General features: G+C 44.3%; 1 protein-coding gene across 5 annotated transcripts in view; it reads left to right on the top strand.

Annotated features, from left to right (window-relative positions):
* kiaa0319l (KIAA0319-like ortholog) overlaps positions 1–20,325 on the top strand; it is a 150,783-nt gene that overhangs the window by 114,526 nt on the left and 15,932 nt on the right. For 4 of the 5 annotated variants that reach the window (XM_038799958.1, XM_038799968.1, XM_038799977.1 and 1 more), the window contains 4 exons: positions 2,662–2,821; positions 3,280–3,422; positions 13,012–13,134; positions 17,229–17,319. In XM_038799958.1, coding sequence (XP_038655886.1) covers positions 2,662–2,821; positions 3,280–3,422; positions 13,012–13,134; positions 17,229–17,319 — 517 coding nt within the window. The remainder of the gene's footprint in view (positions 1–2,661; positions 2,822–3,279; positions 3,423–13,011; positions 13,135–17,228; positions 17,320–20,325) is intronic. The other variant, XR_005460984.1, reaches the window with a different exon arrangement.

Genomic DNA, 20,325 nt, shown 5'->3' with positions numbered 1-20,325 from the left:
TGATCCAGGTACTGATATTTAAACGAGCGATTAGGCTCAGCTAAATATGCGCAGGCAATTTGAGGCTGCATTCTCCTGGCTCCTGGGAGTCACCGGCGAGGCCTCACCCGAGAGCAGATTAGTACTGGTCTCCACAAGCGGAAAGCAGGTGTGATGGCCACTCCGGGGGGGTCTCCAAGGTCATTTGGGGCCCTGCAAGAGGGCACTGCCCCATGAATCCTGACCTGGAATCCTGGCGGTGCTGACCTGGCACAGGGTGACAGGCATTGACAAGAGACGGATCCTGAGGGAGCCATGCCTACGAAAAGGGGATCAAGGGTGAAGGGGGTTATGAAGGATGGGTTGTGAAGGGGGTTATGCAGGGACGTCATAAAGGTTCGGGGGCCTAAAGGGTTGGGTCCCTCAGAGACCCCAGAATGGGATATTCTCACTTGGGGGGGGGGGGGGGGGGGGGATGGGCAAGGGGGGCAGTGCCCCATTGCCTACAAGGATGGATGGCTGTGGGGCAAGGTTACCCTCATGCCTGGATGGGGGGGCTCTTGGTAACTTTTACTGATGGGAGAAAGTGGAGCTGTTTCCATGTCTGAGCAGGGGGGGTGGGGTCGCACCTTCCGTGGGGGACCCTCAAGCTCACTTTGAGGTTGGTGCACCCGTTCAAATGACGCCCCAATCTCTGACGGTTTGGTCTACTTTGCCACTGCAGGCAAAATTTGTAAGTGTGGGATTCACTGGTGAGAAACTTCCCAAGCTTCAAAAACGTGACTGAGTGTGTGTGAATGCAGGTCTGGATCTTCCCAAAAAAGCCGATGGGAAACACCCTGCCAAACTCGCCCAAAATGACACTCGGTGACTTTTTCTGTGTGAATTGCACCCTATATTTTCATACCTCAGTGTACTGCTCAATTCCAGCACTGTCTCAGAGATGAGAGTGAAATCAACTAATCCAAGCTTATGATGATATAAAGCATGCACAGCAACCACTGTGGAACCATTTTACATCCGACTATGATGAAATTGACCAGCTAGAAAATTGGATATGCTTCAGGGTTTATTTTGCTGGGGGGCAGTTCTTGAGTTTTCAGTTCCTGGCGATGTCTCCTTCCATATAAATTAAATAATTGTGACCATAAGTCTGATGAATTATAAACCAAAGCTGGGAGGCTGAAAGCCAAGAAAATGTGCCGAAGCACCGAGTTTAGCAGTCAATTATAATGTTTTCCATCACTACTTCATTCGGGGACAATTTCAGGCACCAAAGTCATTTGCATTATAGATAAATTATACCCAACATTTGTGTGCCAATGTCTGACTAGCTATGTTGTTGAATCATTTGTTTTATTTCTGGTTTACTTTTTGTGCATTCCTTTACTCTGCACCCAGTCTTCGTGCCATGTGTGTTTGTGCTTTTTTAGCATGTTATTTTGCCGTGATATTGAATCTTATGTTAATCTCGGGAGCTGAGGCTGGATTCTCCGATTTTGAGGCTATGTTCCAGCGCAGGCAGAGGAACGGTGGTGTTTTACGACAGAAAAAATGGCGTAAAACAACCACCGATCCTCCGTTCTGCTGCGGGCTAGCATCAAGGCAGCCTAGAGCACCCGGCTCTAGCTGCCAATACGGCCTGGAGAATTGTCGGGTCCGTGGCCACGCATGTGTGCGGCGGCAGCCTGCAGAGGCCGCACCGTGCAACATGGCGCCGGCTGCTCGCGGACCTAGCCTGTGAAATAGAGCCCCCCCCCCTTTGGTCAGATCACGCGCCCCGGACTACCCCTCGCACTGCCCCAGCCCCTAATAAAGTCCCCCCTGGCTGCGGATCGCTCTCCCCCATCTGTGGCGGCGCTGGACCGCAGCCACAACGCCGAGTTCCTGACTGATGAGCAGACGCCACCTGGAATTCAGCCGGCCAGGAAGGTGGAACATCGGGGTTGGGCCTCAGGCAATGTCCTGAGGCTGTCGGTACGGCGCGCGTACGCTGCTTTGGAGGGGTCGGCCCATCGCAAAAGCGCGCCATCCCCAGAGATTCTCCGGCCAATCGCCGAACCGATTTCGCCGTCGGTGACTGGAGAATCCCTCCCTTGATTAATAACTTGGGGTGGGATTTTCCGTTCCCACTGCAGTGAATTTGAGATTTGACTGAGCACCAAATTCTCCGTTCTTGCTGCAGCGGTAGAGGAGCGGACTCTCAATGGAATACCCCGACCTTAGTTTCTAAATACTGAAATCTTGACTCTTAATTTTAAAACGGAATGAAATAATCCAGTAATCTGAACAATGCTAAATTATTTACATTCTACTTAAAAGAGACGTTCACAATTGTCCACAACTTGAGGAGCAGGTGATCGAAACCCATGCCAGTTGGGTTGTTTTTTTTTTATTAGTAAGGACTCAATTCATCTTAAAGGCAGTATATTATTATGCCTGCTTCCTTTATCGTGTATCTTTTGTTAATCCTGCTGGGTCATGCAAATTACAAACCTCGGTTGCACAATTTCTGAAGCATCACAGTGCCCTAGCTCAATTTAAATTAATTTAATGTTATGTTACGTGGAACATTGTTTGAAGGGTGAACGTTTGAGGTTGGACAAACTGATTCGCAATAAATATCAAATACTTAAGAAGATTTGACAGTTGAAATTTAAAAATCCCTCTTTTTGTTTTCAGATCCCAGAAAGAATGATCTTGTAGAAATTGTCCTGGATGTCAGTGTCAGCCAGTTAACCGAGAGGCAAAAGGGCATGTTGCTTCGGCAAATAGCTGTCTTGCTTGGGGTCCTTGATTCAGATATTACTGTACTGAAAATTCAGCCCTACACTGAACAGAGGTGAGGAGTTTTTAAAATATATATATATATATATATATATATATATATATGAAAGAGACAGCATTACTGTGGATGACTGTGCTGGAATAATAATTGCCCATTTTACATCAGGTGTTTTTGAAATGTTGCCCGTAATCCTCCACATTGGTCTTACTTATACGTGATGTAAAATCTAGTTGACATCAATTAGAATGTATAAAGTTCATAAGTTTATTTAACAATTTTACACTAGCCATTTGAAGTCCACAATTGGATTATATTTTAGAACAAACTTTCTAATTCTGATAGTTTTATTCAAACATTTGTTGGCTCACAGGAAAGTGTTGTTCAAGTAAAATTATTTTTTTTGTGGCATAAAGAACATGTGGTCGAGTTGTGCAAAACATGGTCAGTGTGCAGCTGTTCATTATGAGTCACACAATGTCTTCAATTGTAATTCCTCTCATTTATTTTTACAGCACACAGATTATCTTTTGTGTAAGGAATACGCAAGCACAACAGGTACTGAAGGGTCAGGATGTTGCTCGGATACTGAAGAATAAATTCCGGAAACAGAAATCGGACTTCCTAGTTTTCCGGGCTCTTCAAGTTGGTACAGTCAGTGAGTGAGAATTAATTAGTAAACTGTTTTGTTCAGATTTGTTCCAGGCTGACTATTTTGATTTTATCGTGTTTATAATACTTTAAACCTCTGACCCCTGTACCTGCTACCCTACAATGGTTCACTGTCAAGCAATGTATTAATTTTAAAATTCTCATCCTTATTTTCAAGTCCCTCCATGGCGTGGCCTCTCTATCTCTGTAATCGTTTGCTCCACAACCTTCTGAAGTATCTGCACTCCTCTAATTCTGGCCACTTGGTGAATCTATTTTCTTTTAAATAGCTCCACCGTGAACTGCCTCGCATTTATTCACCCAGAACCAAAACTCTGGAACTCTATCCTTTTAAAAATATATATTTAAATTCAAATTTTCAACATTTTTACAACAGACAATCACCCCCACCCCTCGACGGCAACCAGATCCCCAAAATATAAGACAAACAAACCCCATCTCTGCTGGAACCCCTCATCTGCCCCTCTCAGAGCAAATTTCACCTTTTCCAAATACAGGAACTCCATTAGATCTACCTGAATTGCCGAGGCTCTGGGGGGGAGAAGCTGACCTCCACCCCAACAGGACCAGCCTGCGAGCAATCAACGAGACGAAGGCTTAAGATATCTGCCCCCGTAACCACCTGCAGCTCCGTCTGGTCTGACAGCCCGAATATGGCCTCCAGGGTACCCGGCTCAACGTCCACATGCAGAACCTCAGATATGATGCTGAAGAACAACCCCCAAAATATCTCCCAATTTGGGGCAGGACCAGAGCACATGGACATGATTAACTGGGCCTCACCCACACTGCTCACAGCCACCTTCCACCCCTCAAACAGCCGGCTCATCCTCGCCTTCGTTAAGTGCACCCTGTACACCACTTTTATTTGAATTAACCCATCGCAGCACTTTGCACCATAATCCCTCCTCGAACACCATCCCAACTCTTCCCCCACTTGGTTTTAATCCCTTCCATGGACACTTTGTCCTCCATATTCCTACTGTGGATCACCAAAACAATTACACTCTCCTGCCACCCACCCCCGCCCACCAACAGCACCTACTCCAACAATGAGGGGGACAGTGCCACCGGAACGTTCGGGAAGACCTTTCTTGCAAAATTCTGCACCTACATATACCTGAAGCCCTCCTCGCGCTGGAGCTGATACTTCACCCCCAGCTCCTCCAGGCTTGTGAAGAGCCCCTCAAAAACCGATACTTCATCTCATACACCCCTTTCTCACCCCATCCTCTGAACTTTGCGTCCATTCTCCCTGGTTCAAACCAATGATTCCCTTATCGGCATCAACCTCAAACCTGTGCTCAACTTGAAGTGCCGTCAGAATTGCTCACAAATCTACCCAGAACCTAGGACTACCCGAGTATTTCACCGGGGTGTTGCCAGCACCCACAATCTCGACCCTTCACAACAACCCATCTCCATCTGCACCCACAAAGTCCTTGCCTCGCTACTCCAGCCGAACACCTTCTCTACATTCACCGCCCAGTAATACTGTAACAAGGTCATGAGGGCCAATCCCCCTGACTGCCGCCTCATCTGAAGCACTGCCTTCTTTATCCTGGCTACCTTCCCTGTCCACATAAACAACGCAACCAGCCTGTTGGAACTCCATCCTTGCAGATCATTGCCTCTTTTTTCTCCTTTATCACACTCCTTACAATCTACCACTTTGACCAAGCCTTCAATCATGTGATCAAGGGTGGGATTCTCTGGCCTCCCAGCGACCTGTTTCCTGGCTGGGGGCAGTGCGCCATTCACTGGTGGTGGGATACACTGCTCCGACCACTTGTCAATGAGAATTCCCATTGAAGCCACCCCATGCTGCCAGGAAACCTGCGGACAGGGCTGCGCTGCTGGTGGGACCAGAGAATCCCGCTGTCAGCGAATGGTCAGAGAATTCCGGCCCTAATAAATCCATATTTGGCTCAGTCAAATTATGTTTTCTAATGCTCCTGAAAGTGCTTTGGGTTATTTTATCATGTTAAAGGTGCTATACAAATATACGTTTTTGTGAGGGGAGGCATAACCTGCAGAAGGTAATATATTAAACAGGCAGTCAATATGTTGCGAATGAAGAACTAAAAACAAATTCATCTTTTATTCTCTGGCCACTTCCGATGGAAAATAAATTCTATCCCAGGACCTTAAAAGTCAAAAGTGAATATTGAGTGCTGAAGTTGCTTTAAGGATATTATTCTTTGACTGGGGTCCCATTTTATTTCAACTGAGCACTGAGAGATTCTTTTTGAATTCCTTCATACATGCTCATTATACTTCTGTACTTTACAGAGTATGTCAACGGCTAGAGGCTAGACTCCAAACAGTTATACTTTCTGACCATTTTAAATAGAGGCTTTAATTTAGAGGTGCAGAGATTGAGGTGCAGCCAACCCTAACTGGGAGAAGATCTGGGATAAGATGGTGAAAATGTCTCATCATTCCACTAAAATCCATTCCCATGCAGGTTTTTATCTCTTAATGGAGGAGACATGCATGTAACATGTTGTGCCTTGAGTCGTGTTCATGTGTACTTCACATACCTGCTGAACCCTATTCACTGGTATCTATACGACAGGTGAATTATTATCGGTAGAACACCAAATCCAACCTCAGCAGTACCTGCTCTTCAAGTCAAAATGTTTCCTTTAATAACATTGTTAGGAAGAGAAAAAAATATTGGGCGCAATTGAGCGGCCTCATCGCGCCCGTCTTGGTGTCGAGAGACATCGAGATCTGGATCTCTACCTCACTGGACATAATCCAGATCAGCATATTTAAATGAACCATACAGAGCATGCAAGTCTACGTTCGCTGGATTCACACAGCGGCCGGGACTCACTCGCCCTGCCTGGGAGACCTCCCCAAGGTGCCATTTAACACAAACCTGGAATAATGGTGAAGCCACCCAGGGGGGTCTCTCAGGCCATTGGCGACCTCTGGGTGGTCGGGTACATGGCTGGGTAGCACCCTGCCTCTCCCTCTGTCACCTGGGCATATGGGCTGTGCCACATGGACATCCTGGTTGCTGGGTGACATTCTGGCAGTGCCAGGATGTCTGGGTACCAGGTTGGCACAGCCAGGGATCGGGCCTTATCGGACCGAGTTGCGAGGGGGGGGGGGGGGGGGGGGGGGGGGGTGCGTTTCCGTGGTTCTCGCCAAGGTTGCCGGGGGGGGAGGGAGATTTGGGCAGCCAAACCTGCCCGCAGGAAATCCTCTAAGAGAAACTTCCCACGGCCAAAAGAAACGCGAAGTGCCATTGAAATGCGCAATGTTTCTCTGCACTGCAGGCACCGAGATATACTCCGCTAAATGTGCCATTCAGCAGACTTTAACTCCAGTCTGCTGAATTGTACCCATTGTCTCCCAGTTTTGAAAAGCCTCATTAAAAATCCCCCTTGCCTTGAAACGTCTCCTTTTCCTGTCTATTCCCATGTGGAATGCTTTTAAACAGAAAGAGCACGAATAACTGAATTCTACTTGTACATTTGTTATTCTTATGGCATTACAGATACATAAAGGGTAAAAGAGTGACTAGTGAGAGGTAAAGGGCCTCTTAAGGATAAACAAGGTCATCAATGTGCAGATCCACAAGGGATGTGAGAGATCCTAAACGAATATTTTGTCAGATTTACTGTTGAGAAAGGCACATATGTTAGGGAAATTTGGGAAATAAAAAGTGATGTATTGAGGAGTGTACATATTACAGAGAAGGAGGTGCTGGAGATATTAAAATGTATCAAAATAGATAAATCCCAAGGACCTGATGAAATGTATCCCAGGACGTTGTGGAAGGCGAGGAAGGAAATTGCCGCCCCCTTAACTGAGATATTTGAATCATTGACAGCCACAGGAGAGGTGCTTGAAGATTGGAGGGTAGCAAATGTTGTGCCCTTGTTTAAGAAGGGCTGTAGGGATAAGCCTGGGAACTACAGACCAATTAGTCTGCCTTCTGTAGTGGGTAAATTGTTAGAAGGTATTCTGAGAGACAGGATCTACAGGCATTTAGACAGGCAAGGGCTAATTAGGGAAAGTCAGAATGACTTTGTAAGGGGAAAGTCATGTCTCATGAATTTGACTGAGCTTTTTAAAGGGGTAACCAAGAAGGTAGATGAGGGCAGTGCAGTTGACATAGTCTACATGGACTTTAGCAAGGCCTTTGGCAAGGTACCACCTGATAGGTTGTTGCAAAAGGTTAAATCTCACTGAATCCAGGGTGAAGTAACCAATTGGATGCAAAATTGGCTTGCCGACCAAAGCCAAAGGCTGGTTGTGGAGGATTGTTTTTCAAACTGGAGGCCTGTGACCAGCGGTGTGCCTCAGGGATCGGTGCTGGGTCCACTGTTATTTGTTATATATATTAATCATTTGGATGAGAATGTGGGAGACATGGTTAGTAAGTTTGCAGATGACACCAAGATTGGTGGCATAGTGGATAGTGAAGAAGGTTATATAAGATTGCAACAGGATCTTGACCAATTGGCCAGTGGGCCGATGAATGGCAAACGTGGATAAATGTGAAGTTATGCATTTTGGTGGACCAAATCATGGCAGGACCTACTCAGTTAATGGTAGGGAGTTGGGGAGAGTTACAGAACAAAGATCTATGAGCACAGGTTCATAGCTCCTTGAAGCAGGAGTCACAGGAGGACAGGGTGGTGAAGAAGAAATTCAGCATGCTAGGTTTTATTGTTCAGAATATTGAATACAGGAGCTGGGATGTCTTGTTGAAGTTGTCAAAGACATTGGTAAGACTGCACATGGAATACTGTGTTCAGTTCTGGTCACCCTATTATTGGAAGGATATTATTGAACTAGAAAGAGTGCAGAGGAGATATACGAGGATGCTACCAGGACTTGATGGTCAGAGTTCTAAGGAGATGCTGGATAGGCTGGGACTTTTTTCCCTGGCGCATAGTAGGCTTAGGGGTGATCTTATAGAAGTCTATAAAATAATGAAGAGCATAGATAAGGTAGATAGTCAACATATTTTCCCAAAGGTGGAGGAGTCCAGAACTAGAGGGCATAGGTTTAAGGGGAGAGATACAGAAGAGACCAGAGGGGAAATTCTTTCTCACAGAGGGTGGTGAGCGTCTGGAACGAGCTGCCAGAGGCAGTGGTAGAGGCGGGTACAATTTTTTCCTTAAAAAAAAGTTAGACAGTTACATGGGCAGGGTGGGATATGGGCCAAATGCGGGCAAGTGGGACTAGCTTAGTGATAGAAACTGGGCGGCATGGACAAGCTGGACTGAAGGGCCTGTTTCATGCTGTAAACATCTATGATTCTATGACTCTAAAACTTTCAGATAATTGACCATGACAAGCCTGGCCATTCACCATCTCGTTCTCTTTGCCGAATAGGTTACAGTTACAGCAATATTCTTGATGCTGATTCTTTCGTGAATATTCCTCCAGAGCTATCATTATAGCTTTTTTGCACTAACCGATAAGGTCACCGTGAAGCACATCACTTATTTGAAAAGGAATTCACTTTACTTGGTTCTTGTTTTATAGATTTTCTAGACTTTTGCTTATTTCCACTCCCACGTATGCGCAAATATACTTCTTGGGAATTAAAGACTAGGATAAGGCACTGCCTGTTATAATGCAGCAGATGAAGTTGTATGCCTAATGATTTGCTATTTTCAAGTGCCTATTTTAACTCAAATAGCCACCTAAAGGTTGCTGCATATACTGGATATGAGTATTGTCGATACTAAGGCAAGAAAAGCAGATGTCTAATTCTGTTAATGTTGTGCACTAGCATTTATTCTGGTACCAGATCTGCATTGGTCATTTTTAAAAAAATGTTTATGTGGGCGTCGATGGTTAGGCGAACATGTATTGCCGATCCTTAGTTGCCCTTCAAAGGGTGGTGATGAGTTGCCTTCTTGAACCGTTGCAGTCCTTGAGGTGTAGGTATACCCATTGTGCTGTTAGGGAGGGACTTCCAGGATGTTCACCAGTGACAGTGAAGGAATGGCGATATATTTCCAAGTCAGGGTGGTGAGTGACTTGGAGGGGAACCTCCAGATGGTGAAGTTCCTAGGTAGCTGCTGCTGTCGTCCTTCTAGATGGTAATGGCCTTTGGTTTGGAAGGTGCTGTCTAAGGAACCTTGGTGAGTTACTGCAGTTCATCTTGTAGATGGTGCACACGCTATCACTGTTCATCGGTGGTGGAAGGTTTGAATGTTTGTGGAAGGGGGAGCAATCAAGTGGGCTGCTTTTTCCTGGATGGTGTCGAGCTTCTGAGTGTTGTTGGAGCTGCACTCCTGGAGTGCAAGTGGAGAGTATGCTATTGCACTCCTGACTTGTGACTTGTAAATGGTGAACAGGCTTTGGGATGTCAAGAGGTGAGTTACTCACTGTAGGATTCCTAGCTTTTCACCTACCCTGGTAGCCACAGTATTGATATGGCTTGTCCAGTTCAGTTTTAATCAGTGGAAACCCCAGAATGTTGATTGTGGGGGATTCAGTGGTGGTAATGCCATTGAATGTCAAGATGTGGTGGTTAGATCCTCTCTTGTAGAGGTAGTCATTGCCTGGCACTTGTGTGGCGTGAATGTAACTTTCCAGTTGTCAGTCCAAGCCTGGATGTTATCCAGGTCTTGCTGCATTTGGACATGGATTGCTTCATTATCTGAGGAATCGCAAATGGTGCTGGCATTGTGCAATCATCCGCAAACATCCCCATTTCTGTCCTTACGATGGAGGGCAGGTCATTGTTTAAGCAGCTGAAGATGGTTGGGCCTAGGACATGTCCCTGAGGAACTCCTGCGGTCCTGGAACTGAGATGATTGACCTCCAACCATCTTCCTTTGTGCCAAGTATGACCAACCAGCGGAGAGTTTTCTCCCCGAGTCCCATTGACTCCAGTTTAGCTAAGCTCCTCGATGCCATACCCGGTCAAATGCTGCCTTGATGTCAAGGGCAGTTACTTTCACCTCACCTCTGGAATTCAGCACTTTTGTCTTTATTTGAACCAAGGCTGTATTGAGGTCAGGAGCTGAGTGACCCTGGCAGAACCCAAAATGAGCATCCCTGAGCAGGTTTTTGCTGAGTAAGTTCCTCTTGATAGCACTGTTGATGACCCCTTCCATCACTTTGCTGATGATAGAGAGTATACTGATAGAGCGGTAATTGGCTGGGTTGCATTTGTTGCTTTGTGTACAGGACATACCTGGGCAATTTTACGCATTGCCGGGTAGATGCCAGTGTTTTAGCTGTACTGGAACAGCTCGGATAGGGACGTGGCAGGTTCTGGAGCACAAATATTCAGTACTATTGCCGAAATATTGTCAGGGCCCAGAGCCTTTGCAGTATCCAGTGCCTTCAGCCGTTTCTTAATATCATGTGGAGTGAATCATATTGGCTGCAGCCTGACACCTGTGATGCTGGGGACCTCCGGAGGAGACTGAGATGGATCATCCACTCGGCACTTCTGGCTTGTCTTTTGCCCTTTTATGAAGGGGCTCTCCATCATTGAGGGTGGGGATATTTGTGGAGCCTCCTCCTCCAGCGAATTGTTCAAATGTCCTCCACCATTCACAGCTGAATGTGGCAGGACTGCAAAGCTTATATCTGATGCGTTCGTTGTGGAATCTCTTAGCTCTGTCTATTACTTTAGCATTGCTGCCTATGGCACTTAGGACCCGGGTTCGATCCCGGCCCTGGGTCCCTCTTCCGTGTGGAGTTTGCACATTAGCACATTCTTCCTGTGCCTGCGTGGGTTTAACTTCCACAACCCAAAGATGTGCAGGGTACATGGATTGGTCACGCTAGATTGCCGCTTAATCAGAAAAGAATAATTGGGTACTCTAAATTTATTTTTTTAAAAGCTGTCTATTTTTTGCTGTTTATGCTGTTTGGCACACAAGTAGTCCTGTGTTGTCGCTTCATCAGGTTGACACCTCAGTGTCATGGAATTATCCCAGCTATGGAGCTTGCTTCAGGTTCCCCCGCAACCTTTTTTTTTAACAGTAGTTTATAAGGGGACCAGTTTGATTTGTATCAAGTTCTTTCTTTAAAAGAAAGTCTGACACGATAGTGACATTTAAGGGGCACCTTGACAAATACCATGAGTAGGATGGGAATAGAGGGATACGGACCCAGGAAGTGTAGAAGATTTTAGTTTAGACGGGCAGCATGGTCGGCACGGACTTGGAGGGCTGAAGGGCCTGTTCCTGTGCTGTACTTTTCTTTGTTCTTTGAGTGGACTGGATTGGTATATTTTGGTACTGCAAGCATATTACCTCTAATGGTAGCTATAGCCAAAACCATTTGCATTTACTTGGTGGGGTGGATGGCTTTAGCATCTATACTGTCTTGTGCTTGTGTTACAAATGAATAATGTGGAATAAATTTTATAATCCATTTATTTCGCTCTACCAGTTATCAAGAAGGAAAAACAGCTTGACAGGTCTAGCCTCATCATGGCCAAAAGGGTATATGTGATTTCATTTTTTAAAAATTGTGCAAGATGATTCTATTCCAAGCCAACTAGAATTACTTTCTTTCGCTAAGTTTAAAAAAAATGCTCATATTGGAAAAACTTTCAAAAATTAAATCCATTTATTAACCTTTTATTAAACTTTGTAAAATTTTTGTTCTCCACGTAATATTACAGCCTTTTGGTAGGAACCTGTGCTTTGAACAATTCAGGCATTCAGTTTTCAGGTCTGCTCATTTCAGACATCTACATTGACTGATTATGCTGATGGCGATTCTGTCACATATTTCCTATCCTCACAGATTTTACAATAGAACGTTATATAATTTCTTATTTGCAGGGAACTATTTCAGTCTCGAGTGTATCAATATAAATGATGTTTTTTGTTCTCGAGACAAAATAGCTTATAGCATTTTCAGGTACGTCTTTTCAAACTGTCCATAAACAACTTGTAGGTAAAAGTTGTTTAATGTCCATTATGGCCATCATACTGTTTTCTCAGCTTAGTGGAAAAAAGAGGAATTCTTCCTCTTCCATATGTCAGTTTATCACAAAGAGTTGCCTTTAATGGGGAAGAACCTTGTTCTCTCAATTCTCTTCCTTGCATAAAATTATTTATTACCATCCATCAATTCATCTTTGCAATTTGACTATTTTTTATCCCTCTTTTGAGAATGCCATGTACATAGTTGATGAGTCGCCTTGCTTTGTCATCATACCTGTTTCCTGCCAATAATTAGAACTATATTGAAATTCAGGGACTCGTACCTTCTGTGATGGTATTCTCACTTGAGTATTGAGCTACTTCAGATGGGGACTGCACATCCTCATTGATTTTGCATTTAAATCAAGATGAAGTTCTTATGGTAGCACAAGTGACTTGGCCATTTTTGTGAAGACCCGTTACTTTGACCTGAGGAATGAAAAATATCGAGGATCTTTAACAGGCACTCATGTGCTTACATTGTGTGTGTGTGTGTACGTGGGGGGAGAAGAGTGGTGGTGGAGGAATGCTCTGATACTTGTTTGCAACATAACTCTCAAGGCATGAGAGTTTAGAAATATGTCTTTACAGCTAACAGTTACTAATCTCCTTCACTTCTATTTTGCTGTCTCCTGATTAAAGTCTGTCAACTGAATTGCTCAGACCATGGTCGGTGTGATTCTTTCAATAAGCGTTGTCTCTGTGACCCATTCTGGATGGAGAACTTCATTCGAGTTCAGCTGGGAGATGGAGAAAGGAACTGTGGTAAGTTGAAGAAAATTATTATTAAAACAAATCAAATTGCTCATTTTAACTAAATCTAAACAGAACATAATATACATTTTATGCATAATATACATAACAGAATATATATAAATGTTTTTGAGAATGGGTTGCAGACAAAATTCAGTGTATAAAAAAATTATACTTGTGTCTAAGTTATCACGTATAACATCTCCATGTTTTCTGGACAAAAAGCCTTTTTAAAAATAACTATAACTTGAATTATAAATATGTGCTGGCCCAACAGACACTCCAGTAGTAACATTAAATAGGTTTTTTAAAATACTTGGGGAAGAAGCATATACCAAACCAACTTGCAGCATAAAATCAGGTGCAGGATTCGGGACTGAGATCATGCTGGAATTCAGATCCTGCTGGTTTTCAGGTCAAGTGGTTTGGGCCAGATTAGGCATGTAGCATGCTGAGGGTATGTTTTTCAAGTAAGGATTGCAACGGTCAGTTTTAAATGAAATAGAGACAATGCTGCAAGATAATACAGGAAATGCTTTGGAACTGTTTCGATCCCTCACAGTTAATTTGCTGGAATCTTGGTAGAAGCTGTGTTTGTGCATGTAAATAGGGTTCATAAGACCATAGGAGCAGAGGTAGGCCATTGAGTCCTCTCCGCCATTCAATGGGATCTTGTGTGATCTGATATGATAATCCTCAACTCCACTTTATCAATTTATCCCCATAACCCTTGATTCCCTTACTGATTAAAAATGTGGCTATCTCAGACTTGAACATACTTAACAACCCAATCATCGAAGCCTTCCTTGCATGCTGGGCCCTGCGGGGACTCGGGTGCTTTATTAACCCTTTTAACCACATTTTAAGTTTGACGTTTTAAGTTTCATTTGTAATTTGTTTTTGTTTAAAGTATTATCCATTTAAGGAGCTACCCCTTCTAATTTGTCCCTCAGTTTAATAAATGAAGTTTATTTGGTTTCCATCAAAATAGTTGAGTCACAAACATTGAACTCTATGCTCATACAAGAGTTAATGTCACAAGAATTAATATCCCACAGGATTCATTGATGTAAAACTGCTTCATGGTTGAAGTTTCTCATTACTCGCCCCGTTATCAGTCATGACAGGGGGGTGTCTTTGAGGTGACCTATGCGGATGCACACATGGGTCCCATGCCTTCATTCAACTATACTGTCATCTGATGCATGGATTGGTAGGGGTGGATTGGGGAAGATGGTCTTGTGATAGGTAGGCAACCGACAAGATGGTTGGGTGAGAGGTCACCTTGGAGGTACAACGGGTGGGTAAAGAGGTGCAGTGAGAGCCAGGAGGTGGCAGATTTTACCCAGGCCATTTGAAGTTCATTCATCTTCTTCCTGTACTGCTGCCCCATCCTCTTCTGGAGTGATCTGGCACTCACTATTGCAGCTAAAGCCTCCGAGGCGCGGGAGGTCACCTTGCTGGTGGGACGCTTCCCGGGGTGCAGAGACAGGACGTCCTGCCTCTGTTGCCTTCCATGTAGACGTCTGGTTAGGGATCCCTTTGAGAATCTTGGCACAGGCTTCCTGGCTGCCAGCCTTCCAGTGGACTTAGGATGCTGGGGAGGTGTTTAAATGGAGCACCCTAGTCATTGCAGTGATTACATTTCCATGGGACGAACAAATCACTGGGAGGCTGCCAAGAGCGCAGCATGATTGACATGGAGAAAATCATTTTTCTTTAAGATGCTCAAAATTCCGTGAGAGAGCCCCTTGACTCGATTGGTGGGATTGACACAATTTTTCTTGCCGGACCTGACAATTGGCCAGTTTTGGTAAGACTCCGCCCTCTGTCTTCTATTAGTTAGCCAATCCTCTAGCCATGCTAAAGTACTACCCCAATTGGTTAGCACAGTAGCATAAGTGGCAAGCACTGTGGCTTCACAGCTCCAGGATCCCAGGTTCAATTCCCAGCTGGGTCACTGTCTGTGCGGAGTCTGCACGTTCTCCCCGTGTCTGCGTGGTTTTCCTGCTTCGGTTTCCTCCCACATTCCAAAGACGTGCCAGTTAGGTGGATTGCCCATGATAAATTGCCCATGGTGACCAAAAAGGTTAGGAGCGGTTATTGGGTTACAAGGATATGGTGAAAGTGAGGGCTTAGTGGGTTGGTGCAGACTTTATGGGCTGAATGGCCTCCTTTTCCACTGTATGTTCTATACCATGTGCTCTTATTAAGTAGACTTTTGTGTAATACCTTCTCGAATGCTTTTTGGAAATCCAAACGTATCTGCTGGTTCCCCTTTATCTGTCCTACTTATTGCCATTCTTACAGAATTGTAAGAAATTTGTCAGGCATGATTTCCCCTTCATTAAGCCATGCTGACTCTGTTTGATTATGTTAAGTATTTCTAAATCCCACTGCATTTGAATGAAGCACTGGTGGTGGAGTGGGAGCAGTTCCAAGGAATTTCCCAGCCATGCAGTTAGACCAAATGTGTCATTGGGAAGGGAAAGTTCAGATTTTTTTTACAAGTCCGGTTTTCGTGGTGGGTAGGGGAGGATCACAAAAGGTGCTTGCAAACATAGTTGAAAATAAGACTGATAAAGATGGGTTAAAGGGTGACGAGGTGAAATATTAAAGAGAACTAGATCTCGAGGATAGAACCAAAGTAGCAAACTGGCAACCAATGTTCGAGCGATTAGAATGCAAAGATTGGAAATGATCAGAGAATTGGAGAAGTTTGCAGAGCTAGGGTGGGTGGAATCAGAGAAATTTAGGGTTTTAAATTCAGTGTTTTGAGGGATAGTGAACCAATGTACTCATAAAAATGGATTTTAATGATGAAAACATGGATGAGGGTTTCTACAGTAAGTGGGGTTGGACAAGAGAGGTTGGACGTAAGTGTGGTCTTGCTGAGAGGTTTTGTAAAGCTCAGCTCTGCATTGAATAAAATGAAGGGTGTGCACATCTTGAGCAATCAGTATAGGGTGGGATAGGAATTGTGGGATTGAGCCAAAGGCTATGACGAGGAGTCAAAATAATGGCTTTGATCCTTCCAACATTCACATTGAGGGAATCTATAACTGACGGACGGGCAGAGTTGGTAAAGGGAAGTTAAAGAGGGACAGTTATCAATACATCTGATCCCATGCTGCAAAACATGTCACAGAGGAGCAGTATATAGGCAAAGATGAGAGGGTCCAGGATGTATCCGCGGAGGTGACCATGCAGAAACTAGAAAAGAGGCTGCTGTTGCAGACAGCTGTTTTGAGGATAGATGGACCATCCCAGTGGAGCTGGGCAATTTGACAAGGATGCTCTGATTGGTTAATCATGTGAGGAATGGGCTATTTCCATGCTTGCCATTTAGAAACAGGTCCCCTCGAAACACTTTCAGTTACTGTCATTGATGTATATGTTTCCTGCCCACTGAGCCGTCTTTATATTGCCCTTCTGTTACCACTGAGATTTTGTTTGTAAGGTGCAAAATTGCCTCAAATATTTTGGCACAGGGAGGATAAAATATTACAATCAATCTGAATAGATGCTGAACTAATTGATACCAGTGATATAAAATTCACACAATTTATTAGCTAATATCATTGGAAATGATTCACCACTATTTTATTTAAGTACACCAGAGTTAGCCTGGCTCCAAAACTAGCCTAATACAGGAAGTTGGAATAAAATATTTTGGAAGCTGGAGATCTGAAATAAAAAACAAAGTGCTGGAAATTCTCGGTAGGTCTGGCAGCACCTGTGGAGAGTAAAACAGAGTTAACGTTTTGAGTCTAATATGACTCCTCTTTAGAACTGGCTCCGTTGTTCAGCTCCCAAGAAGAGTCATAATGTTACGTTAAATGTTAACTCTGTTTCTCTCGTCACAGATGCTGCCAGACCTGCTGAGATTTTCCAGCACTTTGTTTTTATTTCAAATACAGAAACTTGCCTTGTAAATTATGTATATAGTGTGTGGGCAATAGCTTTTAGCTGAAGTCTACATTTTCATCACCATAATGTAGTTCGTCAATTGTTGTTTATGTGATGTGCCTAGCACTAACAAACAAATTATTTTCCATTATGAAGCTACTAAGAGTGTATTCCTGGCTTTTTGCTTTTCCCTTTAGAATGGAGTGTTCTGTATGTTGTGATAGCTGCATTTATCATATTGGTCACCATTGGAATTCTAGTTTGGATGGTCCTCTGCTTCTGTAAAAGGTAAATGATCAGAAATACTCTGCAAATCTAAATGAGCTTTTTCCCTAGCCTTTTTTTTGTGGTTATTTCTTCACAACCCCCATCTCGTTCAAAGTAAGTAACCTTTCCTCTTTCCCACAACATTTCCGTTGTCCTTCCAAGCTCATCCATGAAAATGCAGTCTTGATGTAGGGCAAGATGAATAGCTCCTTGATGCTCCAAACAAAAAGTGTTGTTTTGTTGACTGGGCCCTATTAATCTCTCATTTTTACCCATGCAAGCTTTTCATGGCAGGATATAATGGGTGCAATTTGCCTTAAACAATTCTAACTATGGTCATCAGGCAGGCAATAAATGAGGTGTGATTTCCACCAGGTGGATCCACGCAATCCAGACCGCAGTCCACCCACACTTAGAAAGGTTTTTGGAGCTGAGGGGATTCGCGCCATGTCATCCGAAGAAGTCGGCAAGGCCGGAACCTCTGAGATCGGGTTGCCAAAAGCATGCCCCGATCTCAGACGAAACTAGAGCCACACATGCCACACACCCCCACCCCCAATCACTGGCAAGGCCCCCCATTTCCCCCAAGTGCGCGACACCCTGCTATGGGTTTGCCAAAGGCCTCGCCCATCCCCACCTTCAAGCTCCTTCCTCCTTCAGGCCCTCCTGCCTTCTGGCTCGCCCCTTGGCAGTGCCAACCTGGCAGTCACTGCCGGGGACAGCACTTCAGACAGATCAAGAATAGAGGAGACGCCAGCTAGACGTACCAGCATGCCTTTCGAGGAAACACATCCAAACAAAGAAAACACTTCTGAACAAACTGCAGTTAGAAACAACATCTGCTCAAAAGAGGAAGCATTTAGAAATCCAAACTGTACGAGGAGGCCATTCGGCCCATCGAGTCTGCACCGACCCTTTGAATGAGCACTCTGCCCATGTCCACCTTTCCTTATCCCTATAACCCCGTAACCTAACCTGCACATCCCTGGATACTGAGGGGTGATTTATTTATTTATTTATTATTTTTAAATTTACAGTACCCGATTATTTTTTTTCCAATTAAGGGGCAGTCCACCTAACCTGCACATCTTTGGGGAACCCATGCAGACACTGGGAGAATGTGCAAACTCCACACAGACAGTGACCCGGAGCTGGGATTGAACCCGGGTCCTCGGCACCAGAGGCAGCAGTGCTAATCACTGCGCTACCGTGCCGCCCACTCAGAGCAATTTCGCATGGCCAATCCACCTAACCCTTTGAACTGAGTTAATGTATTGTAAAGAGCTATGAAAACAAACAAAGCTAACCCCTCCTTTGAAATAGCCTGCACTTGTCAATCAAGAGGCTTGTAAAAGGTGAAATTTAATGTAAACAATGCAGTTCAAAGCTCTTGGACTTCTCAGGACTCCCAGAGGCTTGAAAAAGTTAAAGGGGAATGAAGGCGAGTGTGAAAAAAGCAAGGTTTCCAACACATCCAATGGAAGAATTTTACCTTCATCTGACAGATCTTTGAACTTGACATGCTGGGAGAGACATCAAAGGCTTTTAGGGCTACAGAGGGGAATACTTTTACCTTGATCTGGCAGATCATTGAAATTGACATGCTATAAAAGAGTTAAATATTTACAAGGCTGCATATGGAAGATTTGCCACATGACCCCAAAGCCGCCATCCTCCCAACTGTCCCAACTTCCACCTCCCCCGAAGAACCCCATCTCACCACCTTGGCAGTAGTCTAAAGAGTTGACTTTGCTCCCACTTGATCCCGCTTTTGGGGATCAGTCGTGATTTGCCGGGTTTGGGGGGGGGGGGGGGGGGGGGGGGGGGGATTGAAATGGATGCTGATTTGTTCTGATCAGATTCTCATAGTTTCTGGGCGAGAACCTGATCTTGCCATGGGGAGCGGGCCGGGAGACTCGCGACAGTTCTGACACCCGGCGAGAATCCCATTTTGGGCCTCATGTCCGATTCAGCGGGGCAGCAGGAATCCTGGCTAAAGAGGGCTAAAGGCCCCAGAGAATTGCCCCTAATGTCTCTTTGAGAAACAAGAGTAGGTTGTTTACCGATCAAATCTGTTCTGCAATTCAGTTAAATACTGAATTTCCCACAGTCTCTTTTAGTGGGAAAAGGTGGCTGGGGGAGGGCAGAGTGCTAGATCTGTTACAGGGAATTGTAGTTTGTATCAAAAATAGCAGTTCAATATTTTCCTGAAATTACAAATCCAATGGTAGTAATTTATTTTTCTTTAACGTAGAAGAAGTTTAGTGTTCAATAGGTTGAGGGAGGGGTACCATGTGTTGATTGTATATGAATTTAGTCTTTAACTATATTGAGGTAGTGGACATTAACACTTGTGTTCCTTTGTGTAGATGCAGCTCAAAAGAGTACAATTGTTTACTCAAAAGGGTATATGTTGATGCAGACAAACTGTGGTTGTTAGGTTTGGTGGTGTATATTTATAATGTGTATTTCGAAATAAAAACTTTAATACTGTATAAAGATTAGGGTCCAGTTCTAATCTTTACCATCTGGCTTTTGAGAGTAGAATACTGAGAAGTGCGACATTTTTTTCTTTTGTCGTCATGATTGAGCATCAATATTTACATTAGTGCATAGTTTCTTCTGGTGGGCTGCTAAACCCCTACTGTTCACTACAAGGAATGAATACTTGAATATCTCCAATTCAGAATCAATCATGTGCAACTGAATTTAACCCAAACCGCCACTGAGACCAATGCATACAGCACATTTTGATTTAATGTCTTAGTTTTGCAGGCACGCTGGCTCACTGGTTCAAACCGCTCCCTCACAGCACCAGGAAGTGTGTGTGCGTGCGTGCGTGCGTGTGTGTGCGTGTGTGTGTGTGTGTGATTTGTATGTTCGCCCCGTGGGTGCCCCCCTACAATGCAAGGATGTGCAGGTTAGGCGGCTTGAGATATTTTTCCTTGTTTCATGATGAGGGAAGTCCTGACTGGTATTTATCACTTAATGTCATTAGAAACAGATTATCTGATCATTCACATTACT

Source organism: Scyliorhinus canicula, chromosome 1 (genome assembly GCF_902713615.1).
Source record: "Scyliorhinus canicula chromosome 1, sScyCan1.1, whole genome shotgun sequence".
Lineage (NCBI taxonomy): Eukaryota > Metazoa > Chordata > Chondrichthyes > Carcharhiniformes > Scyliorhinidae > Scyliorhinus > Scyliorhinus canicula.
Note: the sequence above shows the minus strand (reverse complement) of the source record. Positions and strands in the feature narration are given on the sequence as shown.